We start from the raw sequence: 27236 nt of genomic DNA, 5'->3' as shown, positions 1-27236 counted from the left end.
GTCGAATTTCGAGATGTGGGTCCCACGGGTGATTTTTGGGGCGTAATTTCGGATTTTGTGGAAATATTAGTATTTTGATATGGAATTAATTCCTATAAATTTTGTGGGCTGAATCAAATTAATTGTGACTAGATTCGAGCCGTTCGGGAGTTGATACATGCATAATGGGATTTATGGAGCATTGTTTAGCTTGCTCGACATTGGATTCGGCTTGTTCGAGGTAAGTAACTCTTCTAATCTTGTAGTTGAGGGTATAAACCCTGAATATATGTATTCTGTAAATTATTGGGAGGTGACGCACATGCTAGGTGACGGGCACTATAGAAATTATGACATAATTGTTTCTGTGAAATTTTGTAGTTAAATGATCTTGACATTTTTCATGCGATTTTATGAGTTAAAGAAATTGAGCTGAAAGGCATATTAAAAAAAAAAATCATGTTGAGACTATGTGCCAGTATTATTGGGACCCACAGAGGTTATATTGTTGTAAAATATTTATTTTAAATTAAAAATTTATATTCAATCATATTCATTTCATTGCATATCATCTCTCAGTCTCTGTTGTTATTTATTGATACATCATATCATTATTTTTGGACTATTCTCATGACATTGTGAGCCCATGAGAGAGAGACTAGAGAGATTGATGACTGAGGGAGGCCGAGGGCCTGATTGTGAGGATATTTTTGGGATCGGGTTGCATGCCGCAGCAGGCCATGTTGGCTTTATCTATATTATACTATTGCACGTGAGTTGTCCGTGCGGATCCAAGTATGATACCATAGCGCGTGAGTTGTCCGCGTAGCATGTGAGTTGTCCGTGCGAATCCAGGTATTGATACCATAGCGCGTGAGTTGTCCACGTAGCACGTGAGTTGTCCGTGCGGATCCAGGTATTGATACCATAGCACGTGAGTTGTCCGCATAGCACGTGAGTTGACCATGCGGATCCAGGGATTGATATTATGGCACGTGAGTTGTCCGTGCAGCACGTGAGTTGTCCGTACTTATAGCGCTTGGGTTGTAGGAGCCCCTCATGAGTCTGTACACACCCCCAGTGAGCGCAGTCGACTATAAACAGGGATCGGGCTGCACGCCGCAGCAAGTATTATATAGCGCTGAGTGATTGAGTGTGCTAAACATAGTGAGAGAGAATGCGAGACAGTGAAATTGAGTATTCTGAGAGTGTAAGTACATGAGTACAATCTCTAAGATACATTGCATTGACATGCACATATGACATATATGCATAGAGATGTATTTTTCCTCATGTTGTACGGTATCACATTATTCCTGATTTCTCACGCATGTTGACAGATGGGCATAGTGATGCATTTGTTTTACACGGGTTATCCGGAAGAAAAATGAAATATATTGTTTATTATTGAAATTATTTTTGGAAAAATTACTGTTCTCAAATTATTCATATTTTTGGCAACTTAGGCCAATGATTTGGGTTTTCACTGATGTATTTGAAAGGAAGAACTATTATTTTTGAAATCATGATTTGGCTGAGCATTTTATTTTTGTGTTTCTTCTGGTATTATTTGCTTTATGTTGTTATGGACTGTTGTGGACTAGTGGTTTTGGATCCGACCTTGGTAGAAGCTCGTCACTACTTTCAACCTATGGCTAGGTTTGTTACTTACTCAGTACATGGGGTCGGTTGTACTGATACTACACTTCTGCACATTGCGTGCAGATATTGGTTGTCGTTGTTGCTGTGCTCGGTGGTTGCGGGATCTGAAGATGTACCTGCGTTCCTATTGTAGCTGCTTCTTGTTCAGGATAGTCTTAGATTTATAAAAGCTATGTTTATGTATTATTCAAACAGACTATGTATTTATTTTATTTTCGCTTTGTATACTCTATTCTTAGAAGCTCATGATTTGTACTACCAGTTCTTGGGGAGATGTATTGGTTTTAGATATTTTCTTTTAATTAATTTCATTGGAATTGGATTGTTGGAAATTGGCTTACCTAACGGGTTGGGTTAGGTGCCATCACGGCTAGTGAGATTTTGGGTCGTGACACATATTTTATATGTTTGTACGACTACGTGAACTCCGTGAATCATGCACAAGACCCTGTGTAGGTGTTGATTTTCCAGTTGAGTATGATATTTGTTGTTGTATGGCGTATCCGCCTAATTTGAGCTGTAGTTGTACACTCGCACATGCATACATCTAGCATGCTATCGTCTTCAATCCATGAGTATGTGATTTGATATCATTATTCGTATACATGTATTCTTGTATATATCTTCTGTGTGATGGACTGGATTGGCAGCACGTGAGTGGTCCGTGCGGGATGAGTTATTATGGCACGTAAGTTATCTGTGCGGTTGTTATTATTAGCACGTGAGGTGTCCGTGCAGTGTATGGATAAGGATCCATCCCCCTGGGTCACCCTCTCATGTTTCTCTCTTGATGGTGTACAGGCAGGTTGTGAGAAACTGACAATTTTCTGGTTGTCGTGGTTATGGAAAAGTGATTCTTGGTTGGACATTGCATCTCTTCTCTATTTGCAAACTCGTTGGATGTATACATGATTTTACTACATATCTTCTCTATATGCTAATTCTGGAATGTATACATGCCTTTATGCATATCTTCTCTATATGTTACCTTAATTAATTAGATGAGACATGGTACAATGTCTTCTCTATATGTGAACACGTGTGACTTGACTGGTTTAATCGTGCATATCTTCTATATATGCAATTGTTGAAGGATTAATTGAGTAATAATGCATATCTTCTCTATATGCAACTGCTGAAGGATTATCTGGTATTTCATGCATATTCTCTCTATATGCAACTATGGAATGATTATTTGATACTTTACGCATATCTTCTCTATATGCAAGCTTGATGATTTAATGATGTTGGACGCATATCTTCTATATTTGCTGAGTTGTTGAACTAGAATAGTATCTAGGTATATCTTCTCTATATGCAATTGTTGATTTGTTATTTGATATCAGAAGCATACCTTCTTTACATGTTGAACTGTTAAGAGACTTGCGCACATCTCTCTATGTGCATCGTTGGTGGTACGTATATTTTCTTGTTTAGACCTTGCTACTGTTGTTGTGTACACGAATATGTTATTGACTGTGTAGGTTAAATATATACAGTGAGTATCCTTGACCGAGACCTCATCATTGTTTCATCGAGGTTAATCAGGATACTTACTGAGTGCATGGAGTCGGTTATACTTACTACACTTCTGCACCTTGCATGCAGATCGTGGAGCTGAGCTACAGTGGGTGATGGAGATTACCATTAAAGATGTACCTGTTTTCCGAATATAGCTACCACTTGTCCTCGGTAGCTTTGGATTCGTATTCTGTTCATGTATATTCCAAACACATGTATTTATGTTCGAACTAGCTTTGTAAAATCTAAATCTTAGTGACTCATGACTTGTACTATCAATCCTTCGGATGTTATATAGATTTCAGCTATTCCACTCCTTGCTATTATTGATTTGTCACTTGTGTTGCATTACTCTATGTTTGGCTTACCAAGCATGTTGGGATTAGGTGTCATCACGATAAGATAAATTTTGCATAAACCCACTATCAAAAAGGCATTGGTACACAGAATAGTCATGTTTTCTGCCTCCGATAGACTCGTTATGCTAAGAACGATATATATTTTTTCAAAGTGATTATATGTAATCTTTTACAATATTTTTATGTGAAATCTCTAGCAGTTGTTAACTCCTCTGCTTACTAAGTCGCTACTGCTCTTTCCTGCATTGGGTTCCACAAGTACTCGCTTCTCCACGCATGCGCTTCTGCAGATGCTCCAAGCTAGCCACCCGCTGCATTGAAGAAGTTCTGCCAATCTTATTGCCCCCGATTGCTTCTGCTGCAGAACTCTGATGTGCATTTTCCATGGAAGGAATATCTATCATACCATTTTGCATTCTAGGAGTATGGTTGGGCATATGACTATTTTCCGGTGCTTGATAGTAGTGATGTCTGGGGTCATCTTGTTCAGGAACAGCAGCGTCTGCTGATGAGTCAAAAGGACTGCCAGTGAAAGATGGCATCATCATTGTGGATATCTCAGACATAGCTTGGAATAGCGGGTTTAACCCAGTAACTCTTTTAACAGTTTCTTCAGCCATCTTCACCTGCACATCAGTATATGAAGGACTGGTTTACAGGTTTCAAATAGAAAAAGACACCAACAATGAAAAGATAATGGAACAGAAGGATGATAACATAACTCAACTTCTTTCTCCCCAAATAAAATCCCAATGCGCGAGATCTCTCTACTACAGGTTCTCTTATTTAGTAGAAGCAAAAGAGAAATTAACGGAGGGATGGTTCTTCTTCACCACTAGTCTATAGCAGCTAGGTATCCTAAAGTAGGTGGCAGTAATACGAGGTAAGCTTGAGTCAAGTGTAATTTAAATAAAGCTAGGTAGATTTTGATTAAGAAGCACATTAGGCATTTCAACGTCTAGAAGCATGGAATGACGAACAAAGAGGAGATAGCAAAAGTGTAACAGGAATTTTAAACTCAGTTTAACTTTCTGATCAATTGATAAAAATGACAACGCAATGAAAATATCCTTTTCAACTATATTTTTTTTGAGATGAATATCCTTTTCAACTATATTTACCTTACTTTTCTCCAACACAAATGAAACGAATATTGTTAAACCTGTTTTCTTCTCCAAACACTGAAAGTAGCCTTACCTTTGCTCTCAATGTCTCAACATCTGCTTTCAATACTCTATTATCAACTGCTGCTTCATTGTATTTCTGGCTTATGTCAGTAAAGCGTTTCAATAAAGAGGAGTTTTCTACTCTTACTTGAGAAACCTGCCATGAACAAATTTTCATTAAATGAATAGTCTTAAAGTAAATCTTAACTGAAAGCATGACCTAGAAACATACCTGTGTCTCTAATTCTGTCAGATGGGCCTGCTTTCTTCTTCTGGAGCGTCTAGCTGATTCTCTATTGGATAGCATTCTGTCAATGTGTTGGCACAAGAAATTAGGATTCTAACCAGATAAACTTGCCATAAATATAACATACCAACACTAAGCTTCATCGTAAACTTGCCATAAATATAACATACCAACACTAAGCTTCATCTCTTGGATGCCCAATAAATTTGTTACCTTCGACATGATTTTACAACAACTACTACTACTACGCCTTAATCCCAAACAAGTTGGGGCCACTGATATGATTCCTCATTTCTTTCATTTAGCTCAACTCATACCATCAGCATTACCAAAATAAAATAAAAGTGCACTAAAAAAGATAAATTTGTAAATCTTTTTTGATAAGTAAAAAGATAAATTTGTAATAATAATAATAATAGAAGTTCTATACCAAGTCTAAACTTATTCCCAACTAATAGGTATCACCTATATAGATTTTTTTTTCCTTCTATTGTGCTCTATCTTTAACTAAGTCTATTTTAATTCCAAGGATTTGTAGGTCTTTCGAGACAACTTCCTTACATGTGATTTTAGGTCTACCCGTCCCCTTTTAACACCTTCCCCCACTATAGTTTCACACCTAAAGACCGATGCATCTGTAGGTCGATGCGGAACATAAACAAACCATCTCAAGCAACCTTCTCTCATTTATCCTCAATGTGTTCTTCTTGCACCTTCTGGCGAATGTGGTCATTTTTAATCTTATCTAATATTGTGTGACCACACATCCATCTTAGCATTCGCATTTCTACAACTCATCTTGTGGATATGTCTTTAGCAGCCCAACATTCACTACCATTTTACATAGTCAGTCTTTACCATAACACCCTGGTTGCACTTCTCTATTTCAATCATCTGGTTTAATCATATGAGCAACATCTTCATCTATCATTCCATTCTCTTGAAACAACGAGCCTAGATATCTAAATTATTTGCATTTTGGCACCGCAATTCCATCTAGTCTCACCGCATCTTCGCTCTTCTCATGCTGACGAAACTTGCAGTCCATGTACTTAGTACTTCTACTTATCTTAAAAGCCTTGCACACTAAGGTGTTTCTCCATAGGTCAAGCTTTCGGTTGACACCCTCGCTAGTTTCGTCAATTAGCACAATATTACTAAACAGAATCAAATCCAAACAACTTATATCCATGACTCCACCTCTAACCATATCATTTTCTGAGGACTTATTTGTTCTTGCATAAAACAGACTACTCCCTCCGTTTCAATTTAGATGAGGTAGTTTGACTTGGCACAAAGTTTAAGAAATAAAAGAAGATTTTTGAAACATGTTGTGCTAAAAGCTTAAGGGGCAAAAGCTTAGTGGGGTCATGATATTTGTGTGGCTATAAAAGCTTCTCATCGGGGGTAAAGTGGGTATAATGAAAAGTTTAAAGTTAAACTGTTTCTAACTATAGAAATGTGTCATTCTTTTTGGAACGGACTAATAAGGAAAGTGTGTCATCCAAATTGAAAAGGAGGGAGTAGTAATCTTGTCATAAATGACACCTTCCCACATTGAAGTTCAGCTCTTTCCTTCGGAAGTAAATCAGAAAGATCCATTTGTCTGGAGGCAACTGCAATTGGTAGTTTGATTCTGTGTTCTCTGAGATGGGGAGAACCAGTCCTCCTTCAACCCAAGAACATCCTCACTGAACTTCGAAGCTTTTAGGCTTTTGGAAAGGCCACAAAGTATTTGTACGTCCTTTTACTCTAAGCCTTCCACTTGAACTGTAGACCAGTAACTTACGGGGACCGGTGCATGGCATTTTTCTTGTTTTAATATACAATAACTGAGGATGCAACGATAAGGACCATTTACCAATCAGAAAATTAGTAAAGGACAGTGTAACAATGTTGCCACAACATATGAGGATGCAATGATAACGACAACTTACCTATCAGAAAAATGTAAAGGAAAATGTAACAACTCTGCAATATCTTACCTTCATATGAACACTCACTACATAAAGCAATTCACTGGAAATGACTATGAAAGTTATTGGAAGAGTGTATCATGGGGAATTTATTTTCACACAGTAACACGGACAAAGAGTGATAACTTGGCACCTCTCTTTGGCCAATAAACACATTTCTCTTTTTTCTTCTTTTTTTGGATTTTTCCTCATTCTTCTCTTCCCTTCAATTATTACTTATTACTTATATATATTAAAGAGACCAAAAAATTGATTTAAAACAATAACCGTTTGCCATTCAAAAGTCACGACCGTTTCCAAAGAATCATCAATATATTAAAAGTCCAAGAGTCTCGCTAGGTAAAAAGGCACAAAACTACGATTGCATTGTACAGCAACTCTTCGATAAAATATATTTTACAGAAACTCCTCTAGCAAAAGTGAGGCAATATTCACGAAGCTATTGAGCAATTGTTTTGCCGAAGAGCATGGAAATCCTGATCGTGAGTCTTAATTAATGCTGCTTGCAAGTCTACTAAGGATATTGCAGATGTAGAACCGTCCCTTATACATCCTATACGAACGGCCTATCTTGCAATTTCTCAAAATTTTACGATAATAAGTAGCGGCAAAATTGGTTTAATAAGCAGTTTGTAAAACTTATGAAAATCATTTACTTCATCATTTGATCGCCATGGTAATCTTTTTTCATTGCTTTTATAATTAATTTCTTTACCAATTCTAAATTCCATAATAATTTTAAGCTTTCATTCATTATAAAGATCCACTGCTGTGCAAAATTACTCCGGCCACCAAATCAATTCTGCTGGTGCTAAACAAAAGATCATGGGTGATAACCTATTGATTGCTGTATAAAATTCTTCGGATGGCATTATCAAGTCTTTCGGAGGCATAACCAGTGAAAATGAGTTCTTCGATTAACAATACCCATAAAACCTTAGGAGCATTGCATCATCTTTCTTCTTTTTTGGATTGGCAGGGTCTGAGTTATTTGAGCAGTTTCTTGGTATTATTAGTTGTTCATAATAAGTCTTCACATTTGTTGGTTCAGGATCTTAACAAGGGAAGACTAGAGAGTACTAGACTGCTTTTATGACCTCAATGCAGTGCTACATATTCTGAATTTAGGATATTTTCTTTCATGTAAGAAAGTGTTAGCATGTTCTATCATTTATATACGTGATTTTTTCAAGAATACAATAAGTTTTATAGTCCGGAAAAACGATACTACTGAAATTATGAAATACTTCTCTCAGTCAATATTTCAAGTTCAATTTGTGGCTATGAATTGCAAATAATTTATGTTATTTCATCTATATTATCAAAGAAATACACATATTTTCATCTGTTGCTTTAATGAAGATCCTTCACTTATAATTTGCAACTATTTGCTCCCTGCAGTGACTCCTGATTTGGTTGTTTGAGATAGCAATTTAGAATGTCAGTCGGCGAAACAGCAAATGTGAATACATGTCTGATGTCCACTCTTTTTCAACTTTTTCTAAAAGATGAAATTGCTATTATTGGAAAATGAATTCCCTTTAAATTCAGAAATTCTTTGATTCTATGGGCATAAATAAGATTAGCTTCACAAGCAAATGAGCAAGCCCATGTACCTTAGCTGTTCTTTTCTTTCATGGTATCACAGGGGCATTGTTGTGATGAATTCAACCGTTGATGATATACAACAACAACAATCAAGTATAATCTCACAAGTGGGGTATGAGAAGAGTGGTGGGTATGCAGACCTTACCCTCATCCTAGAGAGCAGAGAGACTGTTTCTGATAGACCATTGGCTTAATAGTTGATGATATAAATATATTATTCACGAGCCAAATAAGAAATAAGAAGCTTATATATCATGTTGAGTACGCTTTACAACTGCCAATATTCTGTTGTGAATCAATCAATTGCGACCCTTTCAGATTACTAGAAATAGAGTTTTCAAGAAATTAATTATTATACATGGTAATGGGAGACACTAGAATTTTGTATTCATAATTTCTTTGCATGTGTATGTATTTAATCTAATTGAAAAACAGAAAGTGAATAGTTTCATGACGAAACATTGTTGGAGATGCTATGCCGAAGTATAGTCAAGTAAAGACAATAACTTATGTTCTATAATCTGAATATATATATATATATATATATATATTTGGGAATGATCCTCATGGAATATATATATATATATATATATTTAAATTTTTTTTTTTGGAATGATCCTCATGGAATATATGCTATTGTAAGCTCTTTTTATTGATTCCCTTTAATATTAAAATTAAAGGAGGAGAGATGAAAGGGAAAAAGAAAAACAAAACAAAAAAAGAACAAGAAAGTCAAAAACAAAAAAAAGTGTAAAAACAAAAACCAACACAAATTTTGACATCGAGATGACAAATTTTATTTTACAATTTCTACAACTCTTTTCTTTGTTTTTATGTGTCATCAAGGAAACGTGCTCACTGCCAGTCCTTCTATGTAGATGGAGTAGCCGTCAGTTCCTCCCTCTTGGTTACTGAAATTTCTATATTTTTTTCACTAAAATAAAGATCATGATCTTAAAGATTATAATATGATAGGTACCAAAGAGGATGGCAAACATTTAGTAATTGCCAAAATAATGAGTAACGTATATTTTGGAGTTATAACAGAAATAATATTAAGTGTAATAATTATAATATATTTAATAGTAAAAAGTTCACTGAAAAGGGAAAAAATTTTGGACGAAAAAATAACAAAGAATGAGAAATATAACCGCGCGAAGCGCGGATATACTCACTAGTTAATTATTATGATGTGTCCATCCGCAAGGTCTTATCAGATAGTTTAACTCCTTTCTCAGATTCAAACAACTTCAACAACTCTAGTCTCCAACAATAAATATTTTGGAGATGGTGAAATTATTGGTCACTAAAAGTATTAATTAGAAAGCTAAAAAAATATTGTCCTTAACTAAAATTTAAACCACCTGTAAGGTATGGAAAGAAAACAATCGGAGAAGAGGAGAAATCAAAAGATTCTGGATAATTCTGATTACTCATAGTGCTAAAGTAAGATTAAAGTCATCTAATGTACATGACAATATTATAAATTTACACATATATAGTGTATCCACATATTTAAAATATCTCTCCGATATTAAAACATAAACAGAATTTTCTTCATAAGTATAAATATAAATATACCATGTATTCACATTTTTTAAACTTTTATCAAATATAAAACACCAAAAGAATTTTCATAATCTGTTATATTTACCTAAAAGTATGGGAATACTTATTTGAAAGGATAGATGTAGTTCCCTTAAAATTCAATACTTATTATTAGAGACTATTAACTGGTAGAATATTAGTATTAAAGAGTTTGGCTACAACCAGGGAAAAAACTGTAATAAGTCGAATTTTTTTTATATACTTATTATTATGGGATTGGAGAATTAATTTTATGTCTAACTATTTGGTCAAATATTAAGCAAGTAAAAAAGAATTTATTATGATATATAAATAGTATACCAAATAAGTAGTTAGTGGGCCTAATTTATAATTCACATACTAGTAAGCAATGTAGTGATTTTGGATAGTAATAGAGATGAAAGAAGTGAGCCCTAAGCGTTTTTGGACTTGGGGCTTGGAGTATATAATTTTATGACTTAGTTCCTTGATAACTAAGTCAATAGAGATGAGGATGTTGAGATGGATGTACGGGCACATCAGGTTAGATAGAATCAGAAATGAGGTTATTCGCGACAAGGTGGGTGTGGCCCCTATTGAGGACAAGATGCGGGAAGCGCGGCTTAGGTGGTTTGATCATGTGAGGAGGAGGAGCACAGACGCCCCGGTGAGGAGGTGTGAGAGGTTGACAGTGGAGGGCTTACAGAGAGGTAGAGGTAGGCCAAAGAAGAGGTGGGGAGAGGTGATTAGGCAAGACATGGCGCAGTTTCAGCTAACCGAGGACATGACCCTTCATTGGAAGGTATGGAGGTCGAGTATTAGGGTAGTAGAGTAGGTAGTCTAGAGTGTTCATAACAGTAGTATTGGCATGCAGTCTCGCTTTCTGTTGGTAGTAGGTTTTTATGACTATCTGTTGTTTTCTTTCATTGTTGATCACCTTACTATCTTGTTGTTTTTATTCTGCTTTTATATGGCTTTTTGGTATTGTCCCTTCTTGTCTATATTTTCATTAATGTGGTGCTTATGCTTTCCTGAGCCGAGGGTCTATTGGAAACAGCCTCTCTATCCTCACATGGTAGGGGTAAGGTCTGCGTACACACTACCCTCCCCAGGCCCCACGGTGTGGGATAATACTGGGTATGTTGTTGTTGTTGTTAGTTCCTTGATAAAGAATAGTAACCCAGTAAAGAATACTAGGAAACACTGTATCGGTAAGAAGACGTTAGAAGGCAAGCTTGATTGAGTTATCTTTCACTGCGGAGGAATATTGTACAGGGAAAGTCAAGTTACAAGGTATGTAGATATATCTAAACCTTACCTATGTACGTGACCTTGAATTAAAAAAGATTATCAATTATACTTAATGATTAAGTAATGATTGAGGGGGGCAAAATAATTATTGTAATGATTGGTGAGATAGTGGAGTTAGACATAAAAATTTTGAATTTGAAAAGCTGCTATGGAAATTGAAGTAATTCACTTATGCAGTTCGATTTTTGCCTCTTTAAATTTGGGGACAAAATGATTATTCAATCATTAGGTAATGACGAGAGGACTACATGGTTATTGTAATGATAATTAAGTGTACTAGTACATGATGGATACAAAAGCGGGTTTCAACGTGACGATTCATTAATTTAGTTAGCGAGTTTCAAAACTGTGGAATTATGTATAAAATTGTTGCTTCGGTCTCAAGTGCAGACACATACTTTTTTCTTATGAATATTATTTTGGGACTTGAATTTTAATATTTTGCACTTGTATATTAAATATTGGGTTTAGATTGAGATATTGGGATATGTCTTTACCTTCAAAAATATGGTATTTGATAGGTGGAATATTAAGATTCAACTATAAGCTTAAAAGTTTGGGATAATGAGATTTGACCCGACTAGCATAATTGACATTGTTAATTACTAGTTTGCATAGATTGAGGACATTGGAGTCAGTTTGATTGATGTTCTAGACGTCGCAAGGTTGGGGAATATATCATTAGCAAGGTAAGTGAGACTTTAAGCTTTGGTGCTTACTTTTCAAACCCGTTCTAAAAGTATGTTTTGTCTGCTTGGTCCATGTGGTGGAACGAGCGTGTCCTTGGCAGAATCGGTGGTCTTAGATCAGCCACAAATATATTATTTTGTAAAAAATGCTGAAATTATTTAATAAGTGATTTGTGGTGTGGCGTGGCTTCGTGACATGACGTTGGGACGTTAGGAATTATTTCTTTGCTGCCGTAATATATTTAGGACATTATGTATGTCGCCGTGATAGATTTGGAGCATTGTATATGTTGTCGTGGACTCATTGAGGTGTTTGATTAATTTCTTGCACTGCCGTTTATGACAAGTTCTTAGCGTAAATTGTGCTGAGATATATATATATATATATATATATATATATATATATATATATATATATATATATATAGTGTTCTTGTTGAATATTTGTTTGGAACTTACTAAGTATTATATAGTGATATAACCTCAGTGCAATTATTTTTGTACTCGTGTGTGCTTGTATTGTCTAACACTTGTTCTAGAGGTGTTTAAAGTGGCGGGTCAAGGATCTTACTGAGTTATATTTACATATAACTCACTCCTTACCTTCATGTCTATGCAAATATTGTTGCTGACAATAGAGCTAGTGGCTAACAAACTTATTCGAGCTGATTCTATTGCTGAGATGAGCCACCGAATAGTCGTGGAGGCTGCCATTTCAGTTTTATCTAATTTTAGCCAGTTACATCCTTTGTTTTGGGGTTTGCATGCCCGTTAGTTAAACTCATGTTACTCTATTAGATGCTCCATGGTCTTAGTGTGTGAATTGGGCTAGAGATTTATTGTTTGAGTGTTTGTTGGCTAAGTGGCTCCAAAACGGCATGTTTAGGTGCCGCACCCGTGTCGACACGACACTAGTATGGGTGTAGGTATAGGATCCGTACCGGATCTGGTCAAATAATTTTGGGTACTTTGACAATGACGTATGAAAAAATTTGAGTGGAGATACAATTTCATTCCCGAAATCAGAACCAAAACTAGGGTAAATTTGAAGAAAATAACATGCCTCATCTAGGAAATCAATCATTTACTTATCTACAACTTGAGAATAAAAAAGCATCCACATTTTACAAGCTATACGTAAGTATTCCACAAAATTTCTCATAATTTAGAGATATTTTTATATTTTAGTTATTTTTAGTTGAATCCCCGCACCTGTATCCGTACTAGGATCCATATCCCCGAATCTTAAAATTTACACCTCAAAGGATCCGATCTCTAGATCCGCACCTGTGTCCGAGCAATTTAGCTTGTTGGTTTTATAAATCGACTCTGGATTTGGTTAGATAATATTTCCTATTTAATAATTATTAATGCTTTTGACCTTGTATATATTATCTTTCAATTTGTATATAAATGGTTAAGCGTAAGGAGTTGGTTCGCCTGGCGGGTGGTATCAGCTAGGTGTCAATTACGTCTAGGGGATAATTTGAGACGTGACAAAAATGAAGTTGCAAACTGTATTACCTCCTCACTCGTTTCACATCAGTTGGATCCGTTGATTGAGTTGTTTCTCCTTCAGCTTCATCATCATCTGATTGCTCCCCGGATGAACCACTTGTTGTTGACCTTACCTGGATCCCAGGTTTCTTCTGCACTGCAGGCAAAGGGGGTATTCCAACTGGCTCATCAGCATCCTTATCTTGAACTTTTGCCAATTCCTGTCCAAATCCTGCACCAATAAAAAAAAGGAAACTAAAGAATGAAGATACAACCTTGTTAAACGTAAATCAATACGGCAACATGCACTGTCTCTTTCCCTGGATTAAATGGATATCTATGTTCATTAATCATCTTATTTATGTGTTGTGCATAACATGCTTTGGTGCTGATGAGATCCTTGTATTCTTGGATAAAGAACCATAGACTTGGATTTCTGGTCCTTAATTATAGAAAAATTGCAATTTTGGTTTTTGTAATATTTAACTAAGTGTATTTGGCATTCAATTAATTTTAATATGTTTTTGGTCCCTCCCTCCGCAGATGGACTTCACAGATCTATCGGGTTCTTAGTGCATGAACCATAATTTGAGGAAAATATAATGTTAGGGTATTGTCCTTTATAGAGGAAAATAAGTTTTATTCTAACTATATATATTACAATCAATAGAAGAATAGAAGTACTGAAATAACACACTCAGCATAAATATGATAGTCAAAGTAAATTTATTTGAGGTTGTGTGATTCTTATGAGGTTCTATGAAGAGTTTTCCTTCTATCTAGTGGCATACATGTGTTATGATTAGAGCTCGGATCGCTTGAGGAAGTTGGCACGACCGCCATGAGGATGAGTAAGCATTGGCAGATAACTTGGAGTGTGTTTGACTAGTACTACATGCGCCTATGATGAATTCAGCTGAGTAATAGGCGAGATAATGGCAGTTAAGAAAGAAGAGTATTGTGGGATATCAGAAGATGTGTTTTGTGGCTTCGAGCCAAGTGGGGGAGTCTACTATTGACGATCGGATCGCATGGTCATGTGTTATATTAGTTTTTGGACTAAGGCATACTTGTGGATCAGTTATGACTTGAAAAGGATGACTTCGAGGATGATTCGAGCAAGAGATTTGTTGGATGCATGATGTAATATGCTTTATTGGTATATGAAGGTTGTGGAATGACTCAGGTTTGATATTTCATTGTAAATGCAGTGTGCAAGGAAAGGGATTCGCTTGGTTGCTTCTTTTTGGATATTCATGTACTGGCGGATCACTAGTCGTTCTGCGTGAATTGGCTGTACAATGGAGATTATAGCAGAGTGGACGACTCTCGGTGACTCTAATAGGTTCAAGATTCATATGTGATATCTAAAGGTTCCCGAATTTGTGTCTGGCTATGATCTGAGATTTGCATCGGATGATGCCGAGACTTGCAGTATTTCTATATCATTATTTATTCTACATTGCATTATTAGAAAGGTGAAAGAAACAACTTCGGATTCGAAGAAGGTTTCTTCAAAGCAGGCATTTCGGTTTGAGGTAGTATAGGGTGCATGAGAGGGAATAAAGTGATTTACGAGTCCTAGGACGACATGGTTTCATATTGGGATCACTTGGTATGAGTGTTGATTAAGGTCCATAGTATACTGGGAAAGACAAGTATTATCTTGAATACAAGTCAAGAGGAATATGAAGATGTTGGCTCAGCTTAGCAGTGGTTTGGATCAGCATGGTAATAGAAATGATCGGTTCCATTGGTATGACAGGCTTTACAGGTGTTTTGTGGCAATACTTTTGGGTTTGGCAGCCTGTGTGACTTGGTTGATTCTGAGGGGTTGAGTTCTGATAGCTTGGTTATGTGCATATGGGTTTCGATGAGCTCACGATGGTTTCGACCACGGCTTGAGGCCAATGTCTTCTATGGGTATGGAAGGGTTATTGTGTATTGCAATGTTCCCCTGGATTGAGTTAAGTAGAAGATTCCTGGTTAATGGAGTGTTTATCCTACTTGTGATTCAGAGTTGATTATGAGACTTGTATTTTCATATGTTGGCATGATATATGCATTGTGCCGTGTGGGATTGAGATTTCATGGACAAGATTGCGGTTCAGTTTCGAAATGAAGGTCATGAGTTCTAGACAACATGGGAGATTTCAAATATTTAAGAGGATACTAGCACTATCTTGTATCGCCTGAGGATGTATGTTGTAGAAGATGCACTGAATATTGAATTGCGGATGCTTGACTAGTACTACTGGATTGCATGGTTGGTAACCATTGATGTTCAGGTTTGCTACTCGACGCAGAGGATTTGTGGGAGTGCTTCTCACGAGGTGATTGTGTATGAATGACGTGGTAGCTATTTAGATGGAAGAGTTAGAGATCCAGTATAGAGACTCTTGTATTCACGAGATTCAAAGATTGGATCTTCTTAAAGGCAGATTATCCCTTTGGATGCGGACTGTGAACGTGTGTTAAGGGCAGTGTTATTAAAAGTGAGCGCTTATGCGCTTATGCGCTTTAAGCGAGAAGCGAGGCGTAACCCTTGCGTTTTTCTGCCTTAAAGCGAGGCATGGGTTAAAAAGCGCACGCTTCAGGCCCAAAAGCGAGAAGCGAGGCGAGCGAGAAAAGCTCGCTTAAGCGAGGTCGACGACTGCCTACAGTTTTATTTTAAAATTTTGCAAATACATTCTTACTTCTCTTCCAAAACATCTGCTTCGAGTGGACTGCTGCAAGCCTTGCGACATCTCTTCCTCTCCTCTTCTTTTGACTGTTGCGACTTATTTCAAGGTAAGTTTTCTCTTCTCTTATTCTCTTTCTTCTCTTCTCTTCTCTTCCTCTTCTTTTTTCTACTTTACCTGCTTCCTCTCGACTCCTCTTCTCTTTTCTCTTATTCTCTTTTTTCTCTTCTTTTCTATTTTTTCGGTTCTTCGACTTGCAGCAGTTATTTTCTATGTTCTGCTCTAAATTTTTCTCTATTCTGCTCTGTTTTTTTCTCTTCTCAATTGTGATGACACTTCAAGAGTTTTGAGATCTTGTTGAAGAATAGGATGTTGCTCCTTTTGTGATTTGGTTTTGCATTTGCTTAATATGTTATGACTTATGAGGATTATTGACTATCTAGTTCTGGTGTCTATTCTTTACTTCTTAATTTAAGAATTGAAAGATTTTCGTAATATGTTATTTTTATTGAGTTTTTGGTCATTTATCTATGCCTATTTAATATTTTTATTTTTGTATTAAATTGCGCTTCACATGAAAAAAGCACGTGTTTCGCTTCACGCTTCTCGCTTTGGTGAAGCGAAGCCTCGTCGTTTTTTTCTGCTTCTCGCTCTCCAATACGCTAGTTAAGGGTTAGGCAGTTGATTATGTGTGTTATGGATAGGTCATTGTGGACCTTTGGAAGGCTATTCACCTGATCGGAATGGATTGAATCGGTTTGAGGGCATATTTGTAGGCCTAATAGGTATGTGTATTCCGCACTGGATTGGATTTGTTGACTCAGCACAACATTTGCGAGGGGTGTGTCATCGGCTAGAGGTGATCTTATTCATGCGCTAATCTATTTCATGTGTTACTCTCTTATGCTAGGATGGGTTGCGAGACTCTTTGACTATGCCTTGTGAGCGGTATTTGAGCGAGATGGCTCTTGAGATGTTGAATTGCTTGTTGCACCTCAGTCGCGCTTTGCCTGTCTGTGGTATATTGTGTTATTTGTCTCTCAATGGTTATGGTCATGCATTTCGCGTGCTTGCTATTGATACACACGTGTTAATTGAGTATGCACATTTGGGCTCGATGGGTATTTCCATGTTGGTTGATACGTTTGGATCAAGTTGCGCGCCGCAGTAGTTATGTTGGGATATGATTCCTTGTGCTTATTCCATGTGTTTTGTTTCTCCCTTGTGGAATGGATTCATAGCATTGTACATTTGTGGTTGTATCTGTTGAACTTGTTGGACGGTTCTCTTATTTGGTTCTCTTTCCATTATTAGCCACATCGAGTTGTTGCTTGTTAGGTGCACGGATTGCGCCGTATGTGGTTCTAGGTGGCATTTGGTGTGGCTTGTCGGTTAAGCAGCTTGTATTAGGTGAGACGAGATTACTGGACCTGGAATTTGTGCTTTCGGATTTGGGATAGGGTATGGAAGAAAAATGTCATTAAACAGCTCATAATTTGGTTATGGTCCTTGTCGGGCAGGAGAACCACGAGTTGTTGATTTGATGGGTGGTTATGAGTTTCTACACGTTTCTTTTATCCTTAGCAGGGTTGCGAAGGTTTGACACAAGGTTTTATTTGATATGAGGTATATTATCGGTACCGAGGTTGGTAATGGGCAACTAATGTGATCGGAAGATGATGTTATGAGTATGAGTTATGCGGTACATTGTGTGGTTATATTGGGAGTACATTGATGACTTGATACAACTTGTGGGAACTGATAGAGTGTATATACGAGAATCAGATCTTAGAGGGAGCTCCGGATGTTGGGATCTGGTTTTAAGGATTGTAGGCTAATGTTGAAAGAAGAATTTTCAGTCAAGATTGTGTTAGTGAGCTTGTATGGATTGAGGTGACGTGATATCCATGGATGTGTATGATGAGCTTATACAATGATTTGATGGCTTTGGAACGACTCTTGGCACGTTCGAGGACGAACATATGTTTAAGTTGTGGGGAATGTAATGACCCGATCGATCGTTTTGATTTCTAGTATTTCATGTTGTAATTTGACACTTCGAGTGGTTTCATATGGTGTATTATGACTTGATGTATGGTTGGTTTTGATTTTCGAGTGGTTCCGAATCGATTTGACAGAGTGATTCTCAATTTAGAAGTTTTAAGTTGGAAGAGTTGAAGGTTTGACTTTTGAGTAACGACCCCGGAATCGGGATTTAATGGTTTCAATGGGTATGGAGATTTTGGACTTGATTTGGATTTGGATGTTCCTAGATGGTTTTGGCTCTATTTGTCGAAAGTTGCTACTTTCACAAGGTATGGGTAAGGACTGCGTACATACTACCCTCCCCCGATCCCATTTGTGGAATACACTAGGTATGTTGTTGTTGTTGTTGTTGTCGAAAGTTTGGTAATTTGAAGAATTGGAGAGCCCATAGGTTTGACCGGGAGTTGACTTCGGTGTTATCGGACTCCTATTGCGGTTTTGAGATCTTGTATAGCCTCATTTAGTTGATTGGAACTTGTGTGCAATGTTTGGCTGTGATCCGGAATGTCTAAGTATGATTCGAACGCATTTGGCAAAGTTGGAATGTTTGAAAGTTAAGAGAATGATTTGATCTTCGATTCTTGGTTTTGATGTTAATTGTGGTGCTTCGAGCCTTTAGATAAGTTTGGATTAGGTATTTGGACTTGTTGGTATGTTTGGACTGCGTCCCGAGAGGCCTAGGTGTGTTTCGGGATGATTCCGGACCCTTTTGGGAGTTGATGGCACAATGTTTAAAAAAGCGAACGCTTCAGGTGTTGAAGCGAGAAGCGATGCAGAAGCGAGAAGCGCTTCGCTTCAGTCAGGGGTTAATTTTTTAAAAACAAAATTGGGTCTTTTTTTATTATACAAAACATAAACCCCAAAGTGAACTGAAGACATTTCTTCTCTTCTTCCCTTCCATCGACCTCGCTGCTGCTGTTAGGGTTCCGTCCAGCTGCCTCCAATCCATGTAATTTCTTCTTCTTTTTTTCTTCTTTCTTCTTCTTCTGCTCCTTTTTTCTTCTCCTTTTCTTCTTTCTTCTTCTTCCCGTCGAAGTGTTTGCTCACTGTTACGGCAGGCGCGTTTTTTTATGTGTGTTTCAATTTATAAAGTTAATTATTATTATTATATATATATATATGTTATATTTTCAGTTTATTTCATTGTGTTTGTTTTTCTTGTATCTTAATAGGGATTAAAAATGTCCCAAAGTTCGAAAGAGAAAGACACGGCTTGGCGATATGGCGATAAAGTTAATGAGAAGAATAGTACAAATTCTATATATAAGTTTTGTAACAAGATACAACGGGGGAAATTTATCGCTTTAGATTTCATCTTATTGGTGGCGATAAAAACGTCACAAGTTGTCCGAAATGCCCGCCGGAGGTGAGGGAGGAAATAAAAAATTTTGTTGAGAAGGACAAGGAGCAAAAAAATCAAATGAGTCATCATGATGATGAAAATATGGAAGAAGGTGAGGGTTTGTCACTTCCAACAAAACGGGGAAGAGATGCAATCTCTTCAAGCCATGGATCGACGGGTACGAGTAGGACTAAAGATCGTATAGATTGTTATTTCCCAAAGAAGCCAGAAGGAAAGAGCAGTGGAAAAGATGTGCAAAAAAATTGTCAAGGACATTTTAAGGAATCGTGCAGTTAAAGCTTTTGCACGATGGGTCTATGATGTTGGGCTCCCCTTCAATTGTGCCAACTATACTGACACTTTTGGAGACTTTATTGAGGCCGTTGGTCAATATGGACCTGGAATGAAGCCCCCCACTTATCATGAAATCAGAGGTCCTTATCTAAATAAGGAAGTAGGAGACCAATAAAATTGTGAAGGAACATAAAGTTGTGTGGAACAAGTATGGATGCTCCATTATGATGGATAAGTGGACGGCAAGAACGGGGAAAATGACTATTGATGTGTTGGTGAATTCTCCCAAGGGGAGTTTGTTTCTCGAGTCGATTGATGCTAGCGATGCGTCCACTGACCACATCAAAATGTCCGTCTTGGCCCAAGCAATGTTGTTCAAGTGGTCACTGATAATGCGAGTGAAAATGTTAAAGCGGGTGGTATGGTGCAAGGAGCGTACCCGAATGTCTATTGGACTCCATGGGCGGCTCATTGTATCAACTTAATGTTCGGGGACATTTTCAAGAAAAAACCCTTCTCTACAGTTTTTGGCCAGGGCGTTAGGGTACATTCTTATATTACTCAGCGGCCCTTGTTATTGAATATGATGAGAAGATTCACCAAACAAAAAAATTTGGTGAAACCGGGCAAGACAAGGTTCGCCACTGCTTTCTTGACTTTGCATAGTATTCACTTGCAAAAAGCCAATTTGAGAAAGTTGTTCATTTCAAAGGAATGGAACAAGAGTAAATTTGCAAAGGAAGCTGGGGGGGGGGGGGGGAAGAAGTTGCACTCATTATTCTTTTTGGAATAATGTCCTTCGATGCTCTTAAAATTGGTGGTCATTTGATTAGAGTACTCCGTTTGGTGGATGGGGAGCAAAAACCACCAATGGGCTACCATCTATGAAGCTATGGATAGGGCCAAGGAGGCTATTCAAGCATCATTCACTGATCAGCAGAAATATGCAAAGGTCTTTCAGATCATTGATTCAAGATGGACGGAGCAACTTCATCGACCTTTGCATACAGCTAGACTAATTCTGAACCCGTCACTCTTTCATGATCAGTATGAGAATAATTCACTGGCTAAAGAAGTGTGGAAGGGATTCCATGAGTGTGTTATTAAGTTGACCCAAGATGAAGAGCTGGAAGAAAAGATAGTAGATCAGTTTGCTATTTACAAGGCAGCTGAATGACATTTTAAGCTGTGACTGGCTATTAAACAAAGAAAGACGAAGTCGCCAGGTGACCGAGCGCTTCTATATTTTATAGCTCTAACTTTTAATGTATTTTTTATACTTGTTAACTCTTGAATATTTTTTTTCACTTCTATAGTTGAGGGGTAGGACCAATATGGTGCAGAGACTCCGGATTACAGATTTTCGCCATCAAAGTTCTAAGTTTAATTTGTAGTTCATCCGGATGTGAAAGGAACGGGAGCATTTTTTAACACGTGAGAACTAAAAAGAATGATTTCGTGTATTGAGAAAGTAAATTATATCTCAATTGTCCCAACTCCTATTAATTAGTTGACACATCTTGTTTGCAGATTCATACAAAGAAGAGTAATCGATTAATCTTGAAGTGCCTCCATAATTTAGTGTTCATAAAATACAATAGAGCATTGAGGCGTCGCTACAACCACCGCAATCTAATTGATCGAATTCTTTTGGACAATATTGATGAGGCTAATGAGTGGCTAACCGGAGTTCCCAAAAATTGTGAAGATGAAGAAATATTTAAGGCGACTCTAATTTCACTTGGGGTGATGTTGCGGAGGCTAGTGGAGTTGGGAAGAACCCTTATGGTTTAAGGGGGAATACTTCAAGTTCAAGCTTGAATAGGAAGGAAAAAAGTGTGGGTACTACAAGTCGATCCCTAATTGACGAAGATGAAAGTGATCATGAAGAGGAAGAGGAGGGGGAAGAAGAAGATGACGAGCAATATGAAGATAATAGAGGAATTCAAGATTTCGACAATCTTGAAGAAGAACTAGAAGAGTAGAAGAATAAGATGTTGATTCTAGTAATTTAGTGGTTTTGATTTTGCTTGTCATATGGTTTATGGAGGATTTTGTGGTACCTACTTTTAAGTTTTTAAATTGAACTTTTTGATTATTTATATTGTCTCTTCGCTAGGTTTACAATATGTTTTTTAAGAATTGCGCTTCACTTCAATGAAGTGTGCGCTTCGCTTTTGAAGCGAGGCGAGCCCCTGTCGCTTTTTAGTGCTTCTCGCTCTCAAAAACACTGTGATGGCATGGCTGATTCTAGTGCGCACCTACGGCTTGGTGTTCGCATTTGCGATGGCGTATTTGCGAGTGTTGTCAGGCCAGGCGGGTGTCGCTCCTGCGGGATTTTGTGCGCGCCTGCAGAGCCGCATCCGCGGAGGTAATTGTCGCTAGTGCGATGATCAACTAGGAAGTGTTCGCGTATGCGAACTTTCTGGTGCAGAAGCGAGCTCGCTTCTGCGAGCTTTTGGGATGCAGATGCGAGAGGCCCGGGAAGCATGTTATAATCCAGAGGTTTGTTCTTTTCTCATTATTTTGAGGTTTGGAGCATGGAAAGAGGCAATTTTGGAGTAGATTTCTACTACTACTTTGCGAGTAAGTTTTTCCACTTGGGTTTGATTATATATCTTGATTTCTCATGGATTCATGCACTTTAATCATGGAATTTTGAAAGGAAATTTGGGGATTTTGTCTACACTTTAAGAGAGTGCATTTTGGGGATTTAAGTACCGATTTGGACTCGATTTTGGAATCTACATATTTGGAGTCGGCAGGTTATGGGTCATCGAGATCTGATATTGGTTTTGTATTTCGGGCACGCAAGTCCGGGTTGACTTTTGGATTTTTTTTGGAAATTCTTTAAAGATAGAGGTTTTATGGATAGGAAATGCTTTCTATGGCATTGTTGACCTGCTTGGTTGAGCATTGGCTGGGATTTGCGCGATTGGAGGGCTAGAGCAAGGTTTCTATGTGATTTGAGGTTGAAGGCTAGCCCGGATGAGTTAAGTATCTTACCTAATTTTGTTGAGGGAATAACCCTTAGGATATGACATTATTTGTCTAATTGGAATGTGCGAGAAATAACATATATGCGAGATGACGAGCGTATATGCGGGCACTATGCTTGATTCATGACCGAAGTAGTCTTTAGGTTGTATCATGCCTTGTTTTGGATACTATATTTTCTGCTATCATGCTTTATATGTTTGTATGGTTATGTAAACTTCTCGAATAATGCTAGAGATCATGTGTAAGTCTTGATTTTCTGTTTGAACATGATACTCGCTATTGTATGGCATACTCACCTGACTTGAGTTGTAAATGTACACTTCACACATGCATACCTTAGCATGCTACTTTATCAGTCCATGAGTATGCAATTTGATATCCGTTGATTGTATACATGTATTCTTGTATATGTTTTCTGTGTGATGGATTGGGTTGACAGCACGTGACTTGTCCGTGCGGTTATTATTACTACGGCACGTGGGTTATCTGTGCAACACATGAGTTGTCCGTGCGGTTGTCATTATTATTGACAGGTGAGTTGTCCATACAACGCGTGAGTTGTCCGTGCGGTTGTTATGATTATGACATGTGAGTTGTTCGTGCAACGTGTGGTTAAGGATCCATCCCCCTAGGGTCGTCCTCTTATGTTCGTGCAACGTGTGGTTAAGAAACTCGCTCTCGGCACACACACTAAAGAAGAGCATGAAAATCATTTAGAATGTTCAAAAGAGAGGTCCAAACCAGATTTTATTTCTCCTTGTTATCTATAAGCACGTATATTATGTTTGGTTGCACTCATTGTTAATTGAAACGTGTTTTAATGGTGAACAATATCATGCCTCTTACATTTTCGATGCACTGTAGTTATTGCACGAATGATGGACACATATCCATTTATATACTCCATTTCACCGAAATTTAATACTTTGTTTTTGTCTTGCAAGCTTGGTAAGAGAAAAGTGACCCGATGTTTCATCTGCTTCTTTAGTTTAGTAGGACTTCTTTCATGCTATTGCATGAATCATTTGTTTGATCTCCCACTGCTATCTATGCTAGCTTAAAAGGTATGGCTACTCTCTTGTGTCCTGCTGAACCTCCTTCCCAATAAAGGCTTGCTTCAGGATGCCTTGTTCATGAAAAGCTTTTCGGAATTTTCTGAATATTTTTTTTTCCAAAAACATGTTTGCTCAAGTTTTTGCAAAGGTGATCTTTTCGGGAAAGAAAAAAAAAAGATAAATGATGAACAGCATTGAAAGTGCTTTTCATTTAAAAACTAGATTTACACACACAACTCATCAAAAGAAAAAAGAAAACTACAATGGACAAACATATTTTTCTTTTTCACAAAACTGTTCTCCAAAAAAAGTTTAAAACCCTTCCTTAAAAGTCGTCCAAATGGTTAACAAGTGTAATGACACAGGTCTAATGAATAGTGAAACACCTATATGTTAATTTCATAATTTTTTTATGAACAAGAGTAAGCAACAATACTAGAAATTTCCTGCGGAAGACACCAGCATCTGAAAACCAACGCGATGCATAAATTTTGAAGGAAAAAAACAAGGAAAAACAGTATATTCAGTTTAATTGGTAACCCTAACCTTTTGGAGGAACCTGAGATCCAGATTGTGATGCAGTAGCCGACAGTGATCCTTTTTCGGATGGCAAAGAAACTGAATCTTGAGGTTTTACACAGTTGGCCTGAGGATAAAATTGCTTTGATTAATCCTAAATGTGGAGAAAAGCAAAAAACAAAATAACGTAACAACAAGCCCAAAAGAAAAAAATTACACGAGTCAAAGCGAAGGCGGCGCAAGCCAAATCAAGGCGTTTTTTGAGGACAGCTTGGTATTCATCGGATTCTATCGGAATATTCGGAGGAGGTTCGGAGCCAAAGGATGCCGTATTGGACATAGGCGGCTTCGGTTGATCAGCGATTAAATTCTGATTAAGCGTCTGATCCTTGATCTGCTGCGAAGAAGACGAGGAAGTAGTAGTGTCGGCGGCGGTGGCCTCTTGAAGGAATCGCTGAAAAGCCCATTCCGACGAGCTCCTGTTCATCATCTTCGACGACGACGTGGTGGAAGACGAATCCAATTCATGAGACAACCGCATCGGCGGCGGCGATGACCACAGCTGGTCTGCAATGTCGTCCACAGAAAACACACTATCCATTCTCTCTCTTTCTCTCGAGAGAGAGACTCTTAGACAAATAGGTGAATTGCTAAATCTGAGCTCTAATTCTGAATTTCTCATATATCTATGCTGCCTGTATCTTCTACCTGTAAGCTGTAGTAAAACGGGGGACAGTTTTTATTTTTATTTATATTCAAAAAACAAATTTTATCACATCACAGGTTTACCAAAGGTAATTCAAACGTGCTAACTGCTAAGTTATGTGCAACGTTACGATAAAAATTTTATAATTTTATTAGTGGGTTTGGGAAAGGTGAAAACTTACAACCTCTTGATTGTAAATGGAGGGAGCTCGCCAAAATTCTAATATTATTAAAATAGTTGGAGTTTAAAAAAAAGTAATAGTTTCAAATCGTGGGTTGTAATAAAAATGTGAAAGTTTCACTTCCAGACTGGACCATAAAACTAATGTGATATTTGGTAAAGGAAATTAAATAATTAACAAAATAATTTGTTAAATTAAATGATATCAATGCGGTAGTTCCAAAATATGATTCCAAAGTGATGTGGGAGCATAAAACTAATGTGGTATTTGGTCAAGGAAATTAAATAATTAACTAAATAATTTGCTAAATTAAATAATATTGTCATCTGAACATTCTAAGTTGGTTTTGATGTGAGCGCATTTTAATAACTCTCAAAAATATTATTGATAAATTTAAATAATACTTGACTTTTTTGCAATAAAATTGTAACGACTCAACCGGTCGTTTTGAGCATTTGCATTCCGTTCAGCTATTTAAAGTCTTGAGTTGCTTCATATGATGTATTATGACTTGTGTGAATCGTCAATTCTGGTTTTTCGGTGATTCGAGATTGATTTGGAAGAATTATTATCATTTTAGAAGCTTTAAGTTAGGAGAGTTGACCGAGTTTGACTTTTGTATATTTGACCTCGGATCGGAGTTTTGATGGTCCCGTTGGGTTCGGATGGTGATTTTGGACTTGGGCGTATGCCCGAATTTGCATCTAGATGTTTTTAGAAGGTTTCGGCACGATTTGGCGAAAGTTGGAAATTTGAAGGTTTGGAATGTTCATAAGTTTAACCGAGAGTTGACTTTGATGATATTGAGTTCGAATTGTTGTTCCGGGAGTTGGAATAGGTTTGTTATGTTATTAGAACTTGTGTGCAAAATTTGAGGTCATTCTGAGTTGATTTTATATAATTTGGCACGAGTTTTGGAAGTTGAAAGTTTTTAAAAGTTCATTAAATTTGACTTGAGGTGCGATTCGTGGTTTTGATGTTGTTATGCGTGATTTGAAGCCTTAAGTAGGTCCGTGTTATGTTATGGGACTTGTTGGTATGTTCGGACGGGGTCCCGAGGGGCTAGGGTGAGTTATGGACGTGGTTCGGATCATTTTCGTCTCATGTTGCATTGCTGAAGAAGGCCTGGTGCTGGTGTTTCCGCATATGCGGAAGTTTGGACGCAGATGCGGACATAATATCGCAGAAGCGAAGGTGTCCTGTTGTCGAGAAGTCGCAGGTGCGGGGAGCTGGGCCGCATCTACGGAAGCGCAGAAGCGGTGAATTGGGGTGCAGGAGCGGATCAAGGCTCACACCTGCGATGTCGCAGAAGCGGAAATATTTCCGCAGGTGCGAGAGGTCGGATTTGAATGAATATTTGCAAAAGCAGAGTTTTGTCGCAAAAGCGACGCCACAGAAGTGGCAGGTGGTCCGCAAAAGCGGAATGTCTAGGCAGAAGCTTATAAATTCGAGGGTTTGTTCATTTTGTCATATTTTGAGTTGGGGACTTTGGATTTGAGCGATTTTGGAGGCGATTTTCACCACATGGATTGGGGTAAGTATTTTTGACTCGATTTTGATTATATTTCATGATTACATCTTTGAGTTTTGGTATTTAATTGGTGATTTTGAAAGAGAAATTGGGGGGTTTTGTCTAAATTTTCCTAAAGTGAATTATCGAATTTTGAACATCGATTCAGAGTTGGATTTGAGTAAAATTAGTATGGTTGGACTCGTAATTGAATGGGTTGTCTGATTTTTTGAGAGTTTTGTCGGGTTCCGAGGTGCGAGCCCGATTTTGACTTTTTGGTTGACTTTGAGTATTTGATTAAAGATTCGACATTTATAGTTC

The 27236-nt window shown here is 37.6% G+C and overlaps 1 protein-coding gene across 1 annotated transcript; it reads right to left on the bottom strand.

Moving 5' to 3' along the window:
- Positions 1 to 3551: 3551 nt before the first annotated feature.
- On the bottom strand, positions 3552 to 25232 carry LOC104086275 (light-inducible protein CPRF2-like). Its single transcript, XM_070192202.1, has 6 exons — positions 24736 to 25232; positions 24546 to 24645; positions 13609 to 13813; positions 4920 to 4995; positions 4719 to 4844; positions 3552 to 4147 (listed from the first exon to the last, which is right to left on the bottom strand). The coding sequence occupies exons 1-6, from the start codon at positions 25198 to 25200 to the stop codon at positions 3749 to 3751; spliced, it is 1371 nt and encodes a 456-aa protein (XP_070048303.1). The 5' UTR covers positions 25201 to 25232; the 3' UTR covers positions 3552 to 3748.
- Positions 25233 to 27236: the final 2004 nt, after the last annotated feature.

This window comes from Nicotiana tomentosiformis, chromosome 12, assembly GCF_000390325.3.
Source record: "Nicotiana tomentosiformis chromosome 12, ASM39032v3, whole genome shotgun sequence".
Taxonomy (NCBI): domain Eukaryota; kingdom Viridiplantae; phylum Streptophyta; class Magnoliopsida; order Solanales; family Solanaceae; genus Nicotiana; species Nicotiana tomentosiformis.
This window is presented reverse-complemented; position numbering and strand designations above follow the sequence as displayed.

What these genes read in the sequence shown, in the direction of transcription:
- LOC104086275 (XM_070192202.1), bottom strand. Translation starts at nt 25,200, where the DNA reads ATGAGAAATTCAGAATTAGAGCTCAGATTTAGCAATTCACCTATTTGT. An exon ending in ATCTCAGGTTCCTCCAAAAG is followed by an intron (nt 13,814 to 24,545) that starts GTTAGGGTTACC and finishes TTATTGGTGCAG; the next exon opens with GATTTGGACAGGAATTGGCA. An exon ending in TTGAGACATTGAGAGCAAAG is followed by an intron (nt 4,148 to 4,718) that starts GTAAGGCTACTT and finishes ACTGATGTGCAG; the next exon opens with GTGAAGATGGCTGAAGAAAC.